The 17,466-nt window shown below is 36.2% G+C and overlaps 3 protein-coding genes and 1 long non-coding RNA gene across 6 annotated transcripts; 2 read left to right on the top strand and 2 right to left on the bottom strand.

The window, feature by feature from the left end:
- Nucleotides 1-114: 114 nt before the first annotated feature.
- Nucleotides 115-2,726, bottom strand: LOC148569618 (uncharacterized). The gene is made up of 5 exons (XM_088509107.1): nt 2,450-2,726; nt 2,287-2,363; nt 1,493-2,086; nt 725-790; nt 115-390 (listed from the first exon to the last, which is right to left on the bottom strand). The coding sequence occupies exons 1-5, from the start codon at nt 2,724-2,726 to the stop codon at nt 115-117; spliced, it is 1,290 nt and encodes a 429-aa protein (XP_088365233.1).
- Nucleotides 2,727-6,299: 3,573 nt separating this feature from the next.
- LOC110270493 (uncharacterized) lies at nt 6,300-10,123 on the top strand. 3 transcript variants are annotated; one of them, XR_015907043.1, is made up of 4 exons: nt 6,312-6,645; nt 6,981-7,076; nt 7,167-8,763; nt 8,853-10,123. It is a non-coding gene; the product is annotated as an uncharacterized LOC110270493 (long non-coding RNA). The 3 variants fall into 3 exon arrangements; XR_015907042.1 differs by having other exon boundaries at nt 6,300-7,076; XR_015907041.1 differs by lacking the exon at nt 6,981-7,076.
- A 2,614-nt stretch (nt 10,124-12,737) lies between these two features.
- LOC107629483 (galactoside 2-alpha-L-fucosyltransferase) lies at nt 12,738-14,841 on the top strand. The gene is made up of 2 exons (XM_016332289.3): nt 12,738-13,144; nt 13,235-14,841. Exons 1-2 carry the CDS (start codon nt 12,973-12,975, stop codon nt 14,644-14,646), a joined length of 1,584 nt encoding a protein of 527 aa, XP_016187775.1. The 5' UTR covers nt 12,738-12,972; the 3' UTR covers nt 14,647-14,841.
- Nucleotides 14,842-15,527: 686 nt separating this feature from the next.
- On the bottom strand, nt 15,528-17,252 carry LOC107629484 (FKBP-like peptidyl-prolyl cis-trans isomerase family protein). The gene is made up of 5 exons (XM_016332290.3): nt 17,096-17,252; nt 16,869-17,011; nt 16,679-16,788; nt 15,973-16,115; nt 15,528-15,852 (listed from the first exon to the last, which is right to left on the bottom strand). The coding sequence occupies exons 2-5, from the start codon at nt 17,008-17,010 to the stop codon at nt 15,810-15,812; spliced, it is 438 nt and encodes a 145-aa protein (XP_016187776.1). The 5' UTR covers nt 17,011; nt 17,096-17,252; the 3' UTR covers nt 15,528-15,809.
- Nucleotides 17,253-17,466: the final 214 nt, after the last annotated feature.

Here is a 17,466-nt window from a genome sequence, read left to right as displayed (position 1 = left end):
TACATAAACTTAAATAAAGCAAAGTTTTTCCTAAATTTGTAAACACCGACATCAAAATAATAACAAAAGGAGTTCAGTTTGATATCATATATGTCAACAGCAACATATCAGAGATCAATTATTCCTTGGAGGTCTAAACCCAGGGGTAGGAATGAACTTGAAAAGTCTTGTTGCAGTCCCGGAACTTGCTGCAGCCATGGTCTCAGCAGAAATGGCACTTTGTTGAAAGGGGACATTAGTAGTTGTTGTCCTCGGGTTCACATTCTGTTCGGTTGGAACATAGGGTCTGAGACCTAATGCTGCTTGAACAGGTGGTGGAGTAGATAGTCCAAATGAAGGTGGAACCGATATAGGAGCAGTCGGAGGCCTAACAATAAGGTGTTCTCTTCTCTGGGCATGATTAAGATTGGGGGTAGAGTTGGATTAAAGGGGTGATTGATTCAGGTTGATAGATTCTCTTGCAACCTGTAACCAAAAATTAATGAGTTAAAAGTAACAAACAGGTTAAATAATAGTGACAAATCACTATACCTCTTCTGCTTGGGGTAAATTTTGTGAAAAGAGAATTTCGTCTCTCTATTCCTGAGGGTCAGAATTATCCTTCTTGGGTAATGTCTTTGGAATTTTCTTTTTTTTTTTTCTTTGCTTTTGTCCATCACAGTAACATAAATATGTTAGTATAGGGAGACTCAAATATGTAACTTAAACAACAATAAGATATTACCAGTGGATCCATAGGTGGTGCAGGTTGTACATTATCATTGTTCAGATTAACATTAGAACCTCCATCCTATTTATATAAACAAGCTATAATAAGTGGTATTTTAAAACGAGACACATAAACCCTTCATAATTTTCAGATGTGATTCTTAAACCCGTAACAATTTATAAAGTGATCCAATTCGAACCCTAATTACCTGGCCTCTATTCTGGTTTGGATCAAAGGGTACAATCTGCAACCCCTTCCCCTTAGCAGCTCTTCTCTCCTTTTTTGTCAATGGTTGCCAGTTTGGATCTTTTAGGTCATTCTTACAAGTCTTGTAGTAATGGCCAAGCACACTTGCTGCACGTCACTTCAAAGGTTTTCCTGGCTTTAGTTGCGTTCATCTCAAGGGGCTGATCTCTTAATATTGGGTGGTTCCGTTTTGGAGCATCACAAGGGTCCAGTACTCCTCTGAGTTAACTGGTTTGATGCAATGCATGTATGTTGCTTTAATTGATTGCATGGTGAGCCATTTATGCACATGATCCTCTGGCTTAAGACCAATTTTATACATTGCTACAACAGCATGACAACAAGGCATTCCTAAAAACAAACACAATCCAGACATGCAATCCACAAGATATAAGTATGAATTACATATCAATCTCACAGTAAGACAATAAATCAAAGTATAAAGTAAAACATAAGTAACCATAGGAGTCAAAGTATGAATTATAATTCAACTGCTGACCATAGGTAAAATAAGGATGGATTAATAATCAACTTTACCAGTAAGTTCCAAACATTACAAGTGCAGATCCTTTGTTGAAGGTTGACTCCAACCTTGCTAGTTCCTCTATGAACCTCAAACAGCACTCTATCATTGTCTCTAGCCCAAATGGCTCTCCACTTGTTAGCTTTAGGCTTGACAAACTCATCCAATTTCTTCTGCTGTACTGGTGCCAAGTGACCACTGTGATTCTCTAGATTCTTCTTATGTGTTGTCATTTTTCTCATTAGATAGCACCTTAAGTCTTCACACATTGTTAAGATTGGTTTTTCCAGATACTCTACGATTTTGGCGTTCCACACTTTGCACATATTTTTGGTAATATTATCCACCTTCGGCCCATGACTGAAATAAGCTTTTGTCCACACTGCCGGATCAAATCTCTGGAGATACTCCCATGCACCCAAATTGATTGTCTTCATTTTCTCCATGCAGCGATTGAATTCTTGGAAAGTTGTGCATCTTGCACATTCGCATACCATTTGCTTTGTTTGTTGGTCCTTAAAGTGCTTGATAAAGTTTTTCCAAATATGAAGCACACAATTTCTGTGGTGTGCATTAGGCATTACTTCCTTGATAGCTAAGTCTAGCCCCTGCAATAGTTAGACAAACAGAAACATAGAAACTATTTAGAGGAAACTTCCATCAATTGTACAAGAGAATTAAGCACAATTTCTTGATTTACCTTTTGCTGATCACTTATGAAATTCCATCCATGCTGCGTCACTAATCCCAAGTCCTCTTGCAACAGTGTTAGGAACTACTTCCAGGTGTCCTTACATTTATTAGGTACAACAGCATATGCTATGACGAAAAAATGGTTGTTCGCATCTTGGCCCACTGCACTCAGTAACTGACCACCATAATAGCCTTTCAAAAAGCATCCATCTAGACCAATTAACGACCTACAACCTTGAATGAAACCCTTCTTGGAAGCATCTAAACTTATGTACAACCTATCAAACAATGCTGTGGTATTGTCTCCATCAATGCTGTGGACCTAGGATTACTCCGATGAATCTCCATCAAGTAGTCTCTAATTTTTTCATATTGTGCCCGTGCATTACCAACAACCACCTCTCTAGCTACTTTCAACGCCCTTGCAATCATCCTTGGGTTAAGCTGCACATTGTACTCCTCTGTCATGTAATCCATTGCTTGTCTTGGTTTCATCTCAGGATGGATAAGTAGTCTCTTAATGAGTTTTGATGCCACCCAACTCTTATCGGCCATGTTACTACCATAGTCTCTACTTTCTAGCACAGGTCTGCTCATCTATCAGAGTTTTCACTTGGAAACACCTACTAGTACTATTCTATGAGGTTAAAATCAACCATAGACAATCCTCAGCAGCACATGCTACCCTCAGCCTATGCTTCTCATTTTTTATGTATAACACATCCTTTCCCTCAAATACAAAACAGTCTTTCAAAGCCTTATTGAACAAGTCCATTGTTGGGAACATTTGAACAACCTTAAACACTACCTCTCCATACTCAGTATCCTCACTAAAAGAGTCATATGCTGTCCTTCCCTCATCCTCAGAAGAAACTGGGCTATTAAAGCCTCACTCTTATACTCATATGGTTTCTCATAATCACTATCCATCTCCACATCAGTTGGGACTGAGCTTGGGTTACTAGGTCCATCACCCATACTAGGACCCTCATCTGATCCACCTACAGGCCCATGTCTCTGATTTGTTTGTCCAGCCCCAATACTTGGTCTAGGCCCATTATTTTGACCCTCTATCCCCTCCTTGCCTAATCCATCTCTTAAGATATGCCTTCTTCTAACACCAGAATATTTTTTAGATGTTCTCTTCTTAGCAGTTCTTGGTAATTGGCTTGGCCTACTATTAGATGAACCACCCTTCTTACTCTCATTCTTCTTAGGTGACACTTTTTTTAGGCACACTACTCTTCTTCTTAGTTCTTTGGTCCTCGTCAGTACTCTTATCTTCAGTTTCATACCCAGCAGCCTCATTACTCATCTTCTTCTTTGCTGAAACTCCCTTTTTTGGAACCTTTTTCTTCTTTTTTTTTTCTTCCTCACTACTACTATCATCTATCTCAAATCCAGGAGGATGAGGCTTGTAAGGCTCATCCTCTGTTGTATTATATCCATCATCAGATGATGATGATGACGACGAATCTAGCACAACAGTCTCCCCAGCCACATCTTCTTCAACTACTTCAGGCATGTCCACATCGTGTTCAAAATAGATGTATAGCTCATCAGTTTTCTTGTACCTCAACTTACCCTCCCTCATCTGATTAATTTCTATATCTCCTTTATGAAGTCCATCTTCCATATTAGGTTCTCCTATATCAAGCCAAAATATCTGCTTATACTCCCGGTAACCCAATTCTTTAAATAATTCAATGAAGTCAAAGAAATTTACGTAATCCAAGTCTAACAAGGAAAACCTCTTCACTTTACCATCCAAGTAGCAGAGAACACCCTCAGAGTTTCTGACAAATCTTCTCCCATGGTGAAACACAAGAATGACCATATATTCAGACATCTGCAATCAGATTTATTCTAGTTTTAATAAACTCTCCCTAACAATAAAAATGATTAAACACGAATGACCATCACTGCATTATTTAATTTTTACAAAAATGCACAAAGTTTAGGGTTATTTAAACTTTTCCATAACCAGGACCACAAAGGGTTGCAGATAATAATGGTGCGTTGTCAGAAGCAGAATTAAAATGTTGGACCACACAAAGCACAAGGGACAAATGCTTTCTAGAAAATCACTAACCTGAACTGTGTGAAGTGTCGTCACAGGATTCCGTCCAGGTCCGTCAACAACACCACCAAACCTCCGTCAACTATGATGTCGTCAACACCCTTGTAAGCAGCAACGTCAGCATTTCCCTCCACCAACCCAGCATCCACAGTGGTCTCAAGAAGTGAGGAAGCTTTTCTCCTAGGGTTTTCTTGTAAATGTGAAGGCTGGACGATGGGGTTTTATGGAAACACAATGTTTCAGAAGCAACTGAAACATTAATTCCCGTGCAAACGACGTCGTTTTTAGGGTGAAGGTGTTGGACAACTTAGCCCATGTCCATTTGAACTTGTCCACCTAGGCACTGAATGAACACGTCATCCAGCTCATGTGACAGATCACGCTTCAAACGTGACAGCTCAGCATTTTCTGTCAAGTCTCGCTGGAGAATAACGCATAGAGACCATGTTGTGTGACGGAATTAGGGGGCAGGGACCGAAGTGGATCAATTTTATTTTGAGGGGTCGTGTTGTCATTCTTGAAAATGGACAGGGACCGGGGTTGGAAGTTCACTCTTTTTTTCGCTACAAAATGGTTCTGACTCCTGAAGGTTCTAGTTTGTTTTAAAATCGTTCTTTTTACCAAATTTTTAATTTTTATTCCAAAAATACCCCTAACTAAAAAGAACAAAACAAAACGTTGAATAAGGGGGAAAGGGGGAAGGGAATCATGCATGCTGCGGGTGGGGGCGGGAGTTGGTTCAGAAGAGGGGGAAGGGGAAGGGCCACCGCTGCTACTCCTCTCCCCTTCTTCACCAGAGCTCACCGCGACCCTCTCCCCTCTTTCTCTCCTTCCCTGTCTAGGACGTCCTCGAACCAGAGCTCACCGCTAGCGAGCCTCCCCTACTTGACCACCGCGCAGCAACGTAGAGCCCTTCTTCCCCATTGTCCGTTCGCACCATCTCGCCGCTGCCTCCCTCAATCGCTGTCGCAGAAGGAACCAGAGCCACCACTGCCCGTTCCCCTCCCTCAATCCCGGTCGCAGAAGCAACCAGAGCCACCACTACCCGTTCCCCTACTTCTAGCCCTTTCCCGTCATGCCCAGACCGTTGGTGCTCCACCACTGCCTCCCTTGTCCCCTCTTTTTCATTTTTATAATCCAGGTTACCATTTTGCTTTTAATTTCTATTTTTGATTAGTGTTAGTTCCTTGATTTGATTTTGGATTAGTTTAGCTGGATTTTGATTTTCTGTTAGTTGATTTTAGGTGGGTATGATAGAATTAGCTTAGGTTGAATTGCTGAAAGTTTCTGCTGAATTATTGTTGTTGAATCAGCTTAGGTTTGATAGAATTAGCTTAGGTTATTGAATTTCTATTAATGGTTAACTGTATACATATGATCCATTGTTGTTGTTCATCTTCTTCATTTGGTTGTTGTTGTGTCATTGATGTTGCTTCTGCTGTTCTTCTGCTTCTGGTTCAGCTTCAGGTTCTGCTTTTGTTTCTGGTTGCTTTTGGGGAAGAAGGGGAAGGGTATTTTCATCCGAAGGACAATTTTAAAACAAACTGAAACCTTCAGGACTATTTTGTAGAGAAAAAAAGACCGGAGATGAAATAAATTTTCAGCCTCTACGTTATGGACCAAAATCGTATTTAACCATTTTTTTTGTTTCGTGATGAAACCATGGTATAGACAAGTGAGGTTGAGTGAGTCCCTCTCTTGTGCACAGAGAATTTGGTAGAAAGTTAAGGAGTCCTTTCGATTCAATTCCCAAACTATAACGTGAACAAGTTAGGTTGAGGAGTCATTTTCTTGTTGCATCAAGAAATTTGATAGAAAGTAAAGTGATTATCTTTGTATTCAATTTCAACCAAGGTTCTGAAAATCGGTTCGGACCGAACCGGTTGAACTGTGAATCGCTGAGAAAAGCGGTTCAAACAAATGCCAAAACCGCAGAATTCAGAAACTGTAATCAAATCGGTGAACCGGCCAGAAACCAGTCGATCGAACCGAATCGTGACCCGACCGGTTTTTTGAAAAGGCAACCAAACGTCGCCGTTTCACTCACTGAGGCACCAGCAAGCCCTAACTCAGCATTCCAAACTCCAGAGCGCCTCTCAGTCTCTCTCGCACACACTCAGTCCAGGGAGGGCTCTTCAGACCTCTCGATCTCATTGAGCTCAACTCCGTCCAGCCACCGCCTCGTGCTGCCGCCGTCGTTCCTTCGAACAGCCACCGTCTGCTCGCTCACTTCCCCTCCATCGCGCAGCAGCCATCGCAACCTTCGAAGCCACCATCTGCTCCACCACTCTTGCATGCTCTGTCTCCCTTGGTGTCTCTCGGTATCTCTGTCTCCCTTGGTCACTCGATGTCTCTGCCCCCCTCCGCAACCACTGTCTCTTGCATGCTCTCTAGGTAATTGTTTAATTCTGTGAAGTTCTGTGAACTTTGATATAGTGATATGTGATTTACTGATATAGTGAAGTTCTGTGAACTCTGATTCAAGTCATTTAACTGTGAAATGATATAGTGATTGAATAATTATTTTTCTGTGAACTGTTAAGTGTGAACTGATTCAACTGAAGTTAGTAGTTACTGATTCAAAACTGTGAACTTTGTGGAATAATTGTGAATAATTATTGGGAATTTGTTAGTTAAGCTGTGAAGTGTGAACTACTGAATTTTGTTGTTTGTTGAATAATTGTGAATAATTTTAAATAATTTTGGATGTTGTTTGTTGAGAACTTGAGATTATTCAGCAAAGGATTGTAATGATAATCTTTCTGAGAGACATGGTATGTAGTTATCTGCAATTTATGGCTAAGACTTGAAGAGGCATTAATAAGGTTACAATACTGAACTAATAGTTTTGAGACTTTTCTTTTCGTTTTCCTTATCTACTATGCATGTTTTATTGTGTCTCTCGCTGGCTGCAGCATGCTCTACAGCGAGTGTTGCGGATCTTCTGCTTGAAGCTGGTGGATCTCTTTGCCCTGCAAGACTATGTGGTAGATATCAAATGTCTGCTATGGCCTTTTTGGCTTGGTTTCTTTCATCAGCTTCCTATCTTTTCAATTTTTGGCTCTTCTCTTTTCTGTAAAATACATAGCTCACTGCTGATATATGTGTAAATGAATACACAAAGGGTGTGAATGTAAATGACAAAGTCATTTATTTTTTAAGTACATATTTTTTGAAATTTCCTTGTGAATAAAATTCTGGCAACTATAATCAACAATGTAAAAACTACTTTTTCAGCAGGGAAGGGAAAAATACTAAAGGTTTATTCTTGTTTATGTAGTACTTTTAATTTGTATGATATTTTAAAGTTTATATTAGACTATAATTATGTTTTAATATGTTTATTTATATTAGTCCAAGGTTCACCACAAGCATAGCAAAACTGGAATCGGCACCTGCAAGCAAGAAAACAAACAAACAAGTATATATAGGCTATTGTATACATGGGAATGGATAGAAATGAAGTAGATTTGATTAGTTAATTTCCAACTTCTCAGCCGTATTTGCGGTTTTCTCCTCTCGATCTCATCTCCTATTTTTCCTTAAGTTTATTTTGTGTTTATGATTTGATTTCTTTTCTTCTGGTTTTCTAATCTGCGGATCTCATCTCTATTTTTTTTTCTTGTTTGTGATTTGTTTTTTTTTTTTCGATTTTCTCTCGATCTCATCTCCTATTTGTGTTTATGTTTTGTTTATGTTTCTTTTGGTTTTCTAATCTGCGGATCTCATCTCTATTTTTTTTTCTTGTTTGTGATTTGTTTTTTTTTTTATTTTCTCTTCTCTCGATCTTATCTCGGTTTCCTGTTCTGGTTTTCTGTTCTCTGGATCTCATATACAAATTTTCTCTAATTTTTTTCTTGTTTTTTATTTGTTTTTGTTGTTCTGGTTTTCTCATCTCTGGATCTGGATCTACAATTTTTTTTTTCTTGTTTTTGATTTGTGTGTTTTTTTTTTCTGGTTTTGTCTTCTCTCGATCTCATCTCCTATTTTTCTGAACTTTATTTTGTGTTTGTGTTTTGATTTATGCTTGTGTTCTTTTGGTTTTCTGTTCTCTGGATCTCATCTCCAATTTTTTTCTTGTTTTTGATTTCCGTTTTTGTTTTTCGGATTTTCTCTTATCTCGATCTCATCTTCTCTTCTTTCATATACTTTATTTTGTTAAGTTTATTTTGTTTGAGAATTTTTTTTATGATCTAATTTTGTGTTTTTCTCCTAGATGACAAGTGAAAGTGAATATGTCTTGGTGGACGTGCTCGGATTAGGTGCTGCCGAGAAGTCACCTACTGGGAGCTCCCCTCCCAGTGGTAACAGCACATCATCTTCCGAGAATGAAAAAAACAGGGAGCGCGGATTCCATTTGGAATCTCCGAAAAGAGAAGAACATGACAAAGAAAGTTGAAAGGATCGATTTGATCTCTCGGGTGTGGAGGAGCCCCACATAGCTGAGTTACTGAAGGATCCATCATTGGGGGAATTATTGACCTCAAGCAATTTGTATCTACTTTTAATTAAGTATGTATTGTTATAGTTTATTCATGTATTATCTCGTCCATCAATTTATGTATTTTTAGTAATAATTTTATTTTATTTTATTTTTTCAGAGGTGATATTGTTGATGATGATAAGGCATTCATTACTGAGACTAAGGAGCTGCTCCACTACATAATTCCATTCCTTGGAGTTAAACAGCAGGATTGCCCTCCAATTTTGGAGAATATTTTGGATGTCTGCAAGTCCGCTCATCCTCCTCCTCAGAGGATCTCGTTTGGTCAGCAATTATTACTGTTCCATTACTCCAACCCAACTTTCGGTATCTGTGTCCCCTCATATCGAGGCTGACACTAGCATATAATAATATAATATTATTCATATTATATTATTATATATGGGTTAAACCTAGTATCATTATACTAAATTTTTATTATAAGATAGAGTTAATCCCAGTTGCTTTCTATATTTCAAGGAGGACTTTTATGATACGTCAGTCAATATCCATTCACTTTGAATCTAAACCCATTGCATTAAACAACAACAATATTTAAAATGCAGTTTTTACAAGAGATCCAACTTTCTTAACAAGACATTAAAAAAAAAATAACAATGCTCAAGACATTAAATCTTGAGTGTCAGCCTGGATATGAGGGGACTCAATATCCATTCACTTTGAATCCAAACCCATTGCATTAAACAACAATAATTTTTAGAATACAGTTTTTATAAGAGATCCAACTTTCCTAACAAGACATTAAAAAAATAACAATGCTCAAGGCATTAAATCCTGAGTGTCCCCTCATATCGAGGCTGACACTCAGGAGCATTGTTATTTTTTTTAATGTCTTGTTAGAAAAGTTGGATCTCTTATAAAAACTGCATTCTAAAAATTATTGTTGTTTAATGCAATGAGTTTGGATTCAAAGTAAATGGATATTGAGTCCCTTCATATCCAGGCTGGCACTCAGGATTTAATGCCTTGAGCATTGTTATTTTTTTTTAATGTCTTGTTAAGAAAGTTGGATCTCTTGTAAAAATTGCATTTTAAACACTGTTGTTGTTTAATGCAATGGGTTTGGATTCAAAGTGAATGGATATTGACTAACGTATGATAAAAGTTCTCCTTGAAATATAGAAAGCAACTGGTATTAACACTATCTTACAATAAAAATTTAGTATAATGATGCTAGGTTTAACCCATATATAATAATATAATATGAATAATATTATATATCTAAATTTTTTTATAAATTAATTTAACTAAGTTAAACAATGAAATTTAAAAAATAATATTCATAATGGAAAAAAAATGACTTAAGTTATATTACAATTGTAAGTTTTAATTACACTACTTCATAATCATGACTTCTCAACTTGTTAACTATTTTTCAGACCTTGTTAATTTGACTTCATTAGTTCATTAATATAATACTCTCGGCCCGAAGCAAAAGAATCCTAATTCTCAATCAAACTCTTGGGTAGCCTTTATGCTTATATCTACTTTTTAGTGTTAGCCCACATCTTTATTCCAAATCAATTCATTCTTTATAGTGAAATAGTGATGGGCCAAAAGTTTTGAATCCTTTTATACTGAAGAATATATCATATTTCTTTTGTGGGTCATTTTTAGTTGTCAAAACTTTCAACTTTTACTTGGTAAGGAGAGCTACATTTCCACCAATCACTTTTTTATTTTTTGGATGTACTTAAACTAAACCTTTTAAGCATGACCAAAAAAAAAAAAAAAAAAAAAACTAAACCTTTTAAGTAAAACTTTTTTTTGTTAGTTAGATAACCTTCACAATATGAAAATTGAGAAATCAGGCGTTCTTTAAAAGTGTAGATATGAATCCGATGTTAAGTATACTATAATCAAAGCAAAGTGTCTGGGATAGGACTTTTAAAACAGCCAAACAGAGCAGACAACATACTCAAGCAGCAACAGCATCACTAAGAAGATTACATTAGCTAATTTAAAAGATTAGTTTCTTAAAATTAATTTCAAAAAATACAATTCAAATATATAAAAAACTAAAATAAAATAATAGAAGATCAAATTGATAAGACTTAGAGATATTGTGATTGAAACTCGGAATGGAAAACTCAAGCGAATAAACCAGTTTAATCCAGCGTACTTGGGATTACAATATCCTTTATTGTTTTTGTATGATGAAGATGGCGACAAAGAAAATATATCCCTAAACAAACAGAATGTTAACTTCGAAAGAGGTCATGAGGAAGGATCAATAAAAAAATTCTTTGCATATACGATACAAGAGAGATGTGCAGATGGTCCTCCTTTAGTTTATTCAAGGAGATTATTCCAATATTTTGTTGTTGATGGTTACTCAACAAAAACGTAACGAGCGTATTATTATTATTCACCAATCTTTTAAAATGATTAATAAATCAAATCTTAAGGTAAACGTTTGTTTTATGATTGAAATAAAATAAAATTTAAAAATAAATAATAAATAATAAATATTTTTATTAAATATGAAGATAATTTTTTTATATGAATAAAAGGAAAAAATGTTTTTCTAAAAGAAAAAATCTAAAGAACAACACTTTTATTAAAATTTGACTATTATTTAATCAGTAAAAAAAAATAAAGGTTTGTTTGGACGAGCTTTTAAGAAAAGATCTTTTTTTTTAGTTATCTTTTTTTAAAAGATCTTATGAAAAAGTAAAAGTAATTTTATGTTTGGATATCTTATGCAAAAAGATCTTTTTATCTATCAATTATATTTGGGTATAACAATATAAAAGTACTTTTTTTGTTTATTTATTACATGAAAAATATTTTTTTTTAAGGAAAAAAGATCTTTTAAAAAAAGATGTAAATTACAGCTTCTCAATTTTTTTTTTATTTTTCTAGTGCTTTTATTTTTACTACTAGAAATTTACTAAACACGCTAAAAAATAAAAAAAAATCCTTTTTTATACTAAATAATGTTATACGATTAGATATAATTTTATACTATTAAAAATATTAATAATAACTAATTAATTATTACAAATTACAAAATCTACAAACTCTAACACTCCTCAAAACAGAACTTTTTTTTTTAATATTGGATTATCAAAATGTTTAAAAAGTTGTATTTAACGGCTAAAATTTTTATATATGGATAATTTTAATGTGAAATACAAAAATATTTGATGATTTTGGTGTTTTACAGGGTTGTGGTAGTAGCACAAAACGTTACTAACGTTTTGTAATAAAAAATTTTTTTTAATCATCAAAGAACAAAACGTCACTGACGTTTTGTAATAAAAAAATATTATTTTAATTATTAAAACACAAAACGTCGCTGACGTTTTGTTAGAAAAATATTATTTTAATTGAAGAAACACAAAACGTCATTGACGTTTTGTAAATGGCCATAGTTGTGTTCAACACACAATTTGGTTCATGATAAAGGATTTCACCTCTAGTAATACAATATTAAAAAGAAAAAGTTCGTATTTAACATGATTGTAGAAATATACAAAACGTGACCGCCGTTTTCAATTTTTTTAATTAAAAAAAAATAAAAAACATCAAAACGTCAATGACATTTTTCTATTCTCAATTTAAAAAAAATTACTCCATGCATTTGTGAAAAATATATATTTTTTTATTTTTTAAATGAAAACGGCATTGCCGTTTTGTATTTAACAAATTTAAAAATAATTTTTATATACAAAGCGTAGGTGACGTTTGTGTCTTTCAAAAGGTAAAAAATTATCCCATACAAGAGTAAAATTCATATACATTAAAATATTGGGGCACATCACACAATTTGTTCCAATATAAAAAAAAATCAGTCAATTTTCTGCCAGCTTAGTTTATCAAAATTGATAGGTATGGTTATGGGCTTATGGCATAATAAACTGATAATACGTCAAGTCACCAAAAAAAAAAACTGATAATACTTCAAAATTAACCTCCAAGATTAATGACACAATAGTAGCTTTTGAGTTTTTAAACAAGGTAAAAATAAAATAATTAAGCTTCTTTGATCCTCTCTTTCTTTTTTCCCCTTCTTTCCAGGAGAACATATTAACATAGTGCTAGTAGTAATTTTATTTATTTAATGGAATTAAAATTGTTGGAAAATATATAGCAAGAATGAGTTAGTTGTATAGAAGGAAGGAATCCCGAAAATAGCGTAGTGACGAGTGCAAGTTGTGTGTGATTGAGATCGAAAAAGAGAAGGAAAGTGGAGAGTGCATCAGTGGTTGTTGATGAAGAGGGTTCATCACAGGAATCATCAGGAGCAGAAGAAATGCCCTTCCATAATAATGATGCGCCTCGCCGGTTTGTGCGTCTTCTCCACAATCATCCTCTCCGTCGTCTTCTCCCTCTCCCTCGTCCTTCGAGATCCTCCCTCCGACGCCGTCCCCATATCTGTGCCCCGTACGCTTCTTCTTCTTGCTTTTCCCTTTTTAGTTTTTACCTCTCTTGTGATCTAGGTAGGGTTTTACACTGTTTTCTGATTGCTGCTAGGTTGGATTGACGATAAGCTGCTTGCTGGTCTTCTACCTGCTGGATTCGATGAAACCTCTTGTCTAAGCAGATATGATTCGCTCATTAACCGCAAAGGATTATCAGCAAAACCTTCTTCATACCTCATTTCTAGATTAAGAAAATATGAAGCGCTCCACAGAGAATGTGGACCTTATACTGAATCCTACAATAAAACAGTGAAAGATCTGAGGTCCGGTGTTCCAAGCCAGTCATCTTCGGCTGCTTGTAAATATCTAGTGTGGATTTCATACAGCGGTTTAGGGAATAGGATATTGACCATTGCTTCTGCATTCCTTTATGCTCTCCTCACCAACCGTGTTCTCTTGCTTGATCCGGGACTTGACATGACTGATCTCTTTTGCGAGCCCTTCCCACACGCTTCCTGGTTCCTTCCTCCCGATTTCCCTCTTCGTGCTCAATTCCATCATCTCAATCAGAAATCTGCTCACTGTTATGGGAAAATGATCAAGGATAAATCAGTTACAGCATCTTTTGTGTACCTTCATCTAGCGCATGACTACGACGATCAAGATAAGCTATTCTTCTGCGATGAAGACCAACGTTTTCTTGATCAGGTACCTTGGTTATTAGTCAGAACAGATAATTACTTCGTTCCGTCGCTATTCTTGATGCCGTCTTTTGAGCAGGAACTGAATCAGCTGTTTCCAAATAGGGAAACAGTTTTCCATTTCTTAGCTAGGTATCTGTTCCACCCCACAAATAGAGTATGGGGACTAGTCATTAGATACTATGAAGCTTATTTAGCTAATGTGGATGAGAGAGTAGGTATACAGATTAGAGTGTTTGACACCGGAACAGGTCCATTTCAACATGTATTGGATCAGATCTTAGCTTGTGTTTTCAAGGAGAATCTATTACCCGATGTTAACAGGAAGCAGGCTACTATTAGTTCATCAGGAAAGCCGAAGTCGAAAGCAGTACTCATGACATCCTTAAGCTCTGGTTATTCCGAAAAGGTCAGAGATATGTACTGGGAATTTCCCACCACGACGGGAGAAGCAGTTGGCGTTTTCCAGCCAAGCCATGAAGGATATCAACAAACTGAGAATCAGATGCACAACCAAAAAGCTTGGGCAGAAATGTACCTCTTAAGCTTAACCGACGTGTTGGTTACTAGCTCATGGTCTACTTTCGGCTATGTGGCACAGGGACTGGGAGGTTTAAAACCATGGATACTATACAAGCCTGAGAATAGAACAGCTCCAGATCCTCCTTGTCAACGTGCTATGTCGATGGAGCCATGTTTCCATGCTCCTCCCTTTTATGACTGCAAGGCTAAGAAAGGAATTGACACTGGTAAACTTGTTCCACATGTTAGGCACTGTGAGGATATGAGCTGGGGTCTTAAGCTTGTACATAACTATGCGTAGCAAGCTATGCTTTGTGCATGCTTTTGTGCCTGTCAACTCAGCTGAAAGTTTTGCAAATTTTGTTGTACAATAGAATTAGTTATTCTTTTTAATCTTTATATTCTTATATGCACAAACTATATAATATAAATGTGTGTGCCATTACTATTTTAGGACGATAAATTAAATTGCATGAAGTTATGCTCTCTTGACAAATACTGGCACATCGTTAGTTCTCTGAGGCAAACAATAGTACAACACAGCTCAGCAACTTGAAACGGTTATGGTGATTTGAATGTGATAAACCATCCTTTAGTTGTTTTAGTTCAGTCGTTCCTTCTTTGAATATTAGCAAGTTTAGGCAGTTGTATGTGTTTCATATCAGATTATAATCGAGGTAAAATGAAGATGTTGCCAGTTGGATCATTTCGAAACTTCAAAGCGGAAGACGATGAATCAGAATTTGGATCCTCTAAATTTTAAATTTGTACTTTAGAGGGTAAAATGTGATCTTCTACCCTTGAATGATTTCTCTCTTATATTTATTCTTAGTCCCACCTATAAAATAAATGGTAAGAGATCACACTTTACTCTCTAAGGTAAAATTCAAACTTTAGAAAATCCAAATCCATGAATCATGACTTGCATTGACTAAACATAAAATAGGATCCAGTTTCGTTCCATAAAATAGGATCAAGATGACTTTTTATCACTGGACATAACCTTCTGTGTTTGGGGTGTGCTTCAGGATGGTAAATTTTTTAAAATTCACTCAGTTTTTCTTCGTCGTGTTTAACACATGGTGGATCACTCGAGGAACAACATGTTTCTTCTAAGCATAGTTGCTTACTACATTTCTTCCTTTTTAAATTATAGCAAAAGCAGACACGAAAAATAGAGGAGAAATATGAAAGGGGCAGAAGGAAATTCTAATTAAGATAGTAGCAAAATCTATCATGTATCAACATCCAAGCTTGGGAAGCAAAAAGTGAAAAACCATCCATAGTGACATAGATGCTCTCAATTATCCAGGTACTCGAAAGCAAGATCATTGTGCATACGGCAAACTCTGTTGGTTTAACTTATCAAACCACATTCACAAAAAGAAAAAGAACCAACACCCAATCATACAACAGTTTAGGGTTTCAAAGCCATTGAAATTCAGCTTTGTTCTTATTCAGTGATCAGTTCTTCCTTCCTTCACATAATATAATATGGTAGCCATGCCTACAACATCATTATCAAAACAATCATTAGCATATCTGCCTAAATAGAGGAAGAGAAGGAGCTAGGTGCTTGTGTGAGGAGTAGGAATCAAGGGAATAACAATGAGTTAAAGGGATATACGTTGACTTGAATGGAGCACTGGTGGCTCCAATTGGCGTGGCAAACGCTACATCCTGAAATGGTCCAGCCATCTTTCCTCGCGGAAACCATCCAAGGTCTCCACCCTTCTTTCCTGATGGACATTCAGAGTATTCCTGGGCTACCTGTTTGCAGAGTAAAATATTCTAGATGTAAAACAATTGAAACGGCAAAACATTTATATGCGTAGAGAAATTTTAATGGACGAATAAACTACTATTTCCAACTATGAAAGACTCAAGCACTCGCAAGTCTAACCATGAAAGATATAACAAACTCGATATCCATACGAGATTGGATTAGTTCTGCAAAACTACCCTTAAACTACTCATTTTGGGTAGTTTTGCTGAAATAATCCAATCTCTTGTAGGTATCAAGCTAGTTTACATATTTCATGGTTAGAATTGTCGGAATTTAAATCTTTCATGGTCAGCAATGGAGTAGTTTATTCTAAATGAATAGATTCCTGTTTCTTCTTTCCAAGAATTCTGCACCAATCATGGTTATGATACTCAACCAAAAATAAGATTCTTAGTCCCACAATGAATTGAAAACTCAATTAACAACTTAAAAAGAAATATGAACAAATGATGCAGATATATGAAATCATATATTGCTACATTAGCAATGATGTTTGAACAGACCACCCACTAACTTAAGAACCCTACCAAATGCAAAAGAAAATTACCTTTGCAAACTCTGCTGGTGGGACCTTATCGCCATTTTCAAGCCAACCATCCTGCAGCTTCTTGTATGCCTCATTAATCTTACCTTGCTTCTCACACAGGATGTGCCTTGCTGCACCAAATAAAAAAAATTTAATGTCAATACACCAACAGGGATAGAAAAATCCAATGAAGTGGCAAATCATATGCTACCTTTGACATAGGTGCAGGTACCAAGGCCATCTGCACTTTTGGCACCTTTCCCTTTTCCCTTAGAAGCATTCTCATCACTTCCACTTGCTGCTTGTTTCCCCTTTCCCTTTCCTGACTCCTTTGGCTTTGAGTCTTTTCCCATTCTTCTCAAGCAAAACAGAAAGGGGGCAAATGAAAAAACGCATCGTAAAACAGAGTAACAAATCAGCTGGAAAATAAAAAATCACCTGAAAGCAGTATTCACCACGATGCGAAACTAGAAGCTAAAACAACAAGATTGCTTTTTTATTATTGCGTGATGGAAACAAGAGCGATGAGTTTTTAGTCTTACTCCAGTGGCAGTGAAGAATCGCATTCCTTTTTTTTTTTATTCACTATTTTCATGTTTTTTAGAACTTGGGTATTACGATACTACCCTTCCATGAGCCTCATTGGGCTACTCTATTGATCGGCCCGTTATTGTCTATTCAGTATTCACCCATGGAGGGTCGCCTACTTGTGCCTCTGTAGTACCCGAAGGATTAGTCATTGGGCTTCCGGCCTGATGGATACCTGGTGCAAATAAAAAAAAAACAAAAAAAGAAAGATGAAAGATAAT

Source organism: Arachis ipaensis, chromosome B3 (assembly GCF_059453495.1).
Source record: "Arachis ipaensis isolate K30076 ecotype BB chromosome B3, ASM5945349v1, whole genome shotgun sequence".
Taxonomy (NCBI): Eukaryota; Viridiplantae; Streptophyta; class Magnoliopsida; order Fabales; family Fabaceae; genus Arachis; species Arachis ipaensis.
The sequence above is the reverse complement of the archived record's forward strand: the minus strand, read 5'-3'. Positions and strand labels throughout refer to the sequence as shown.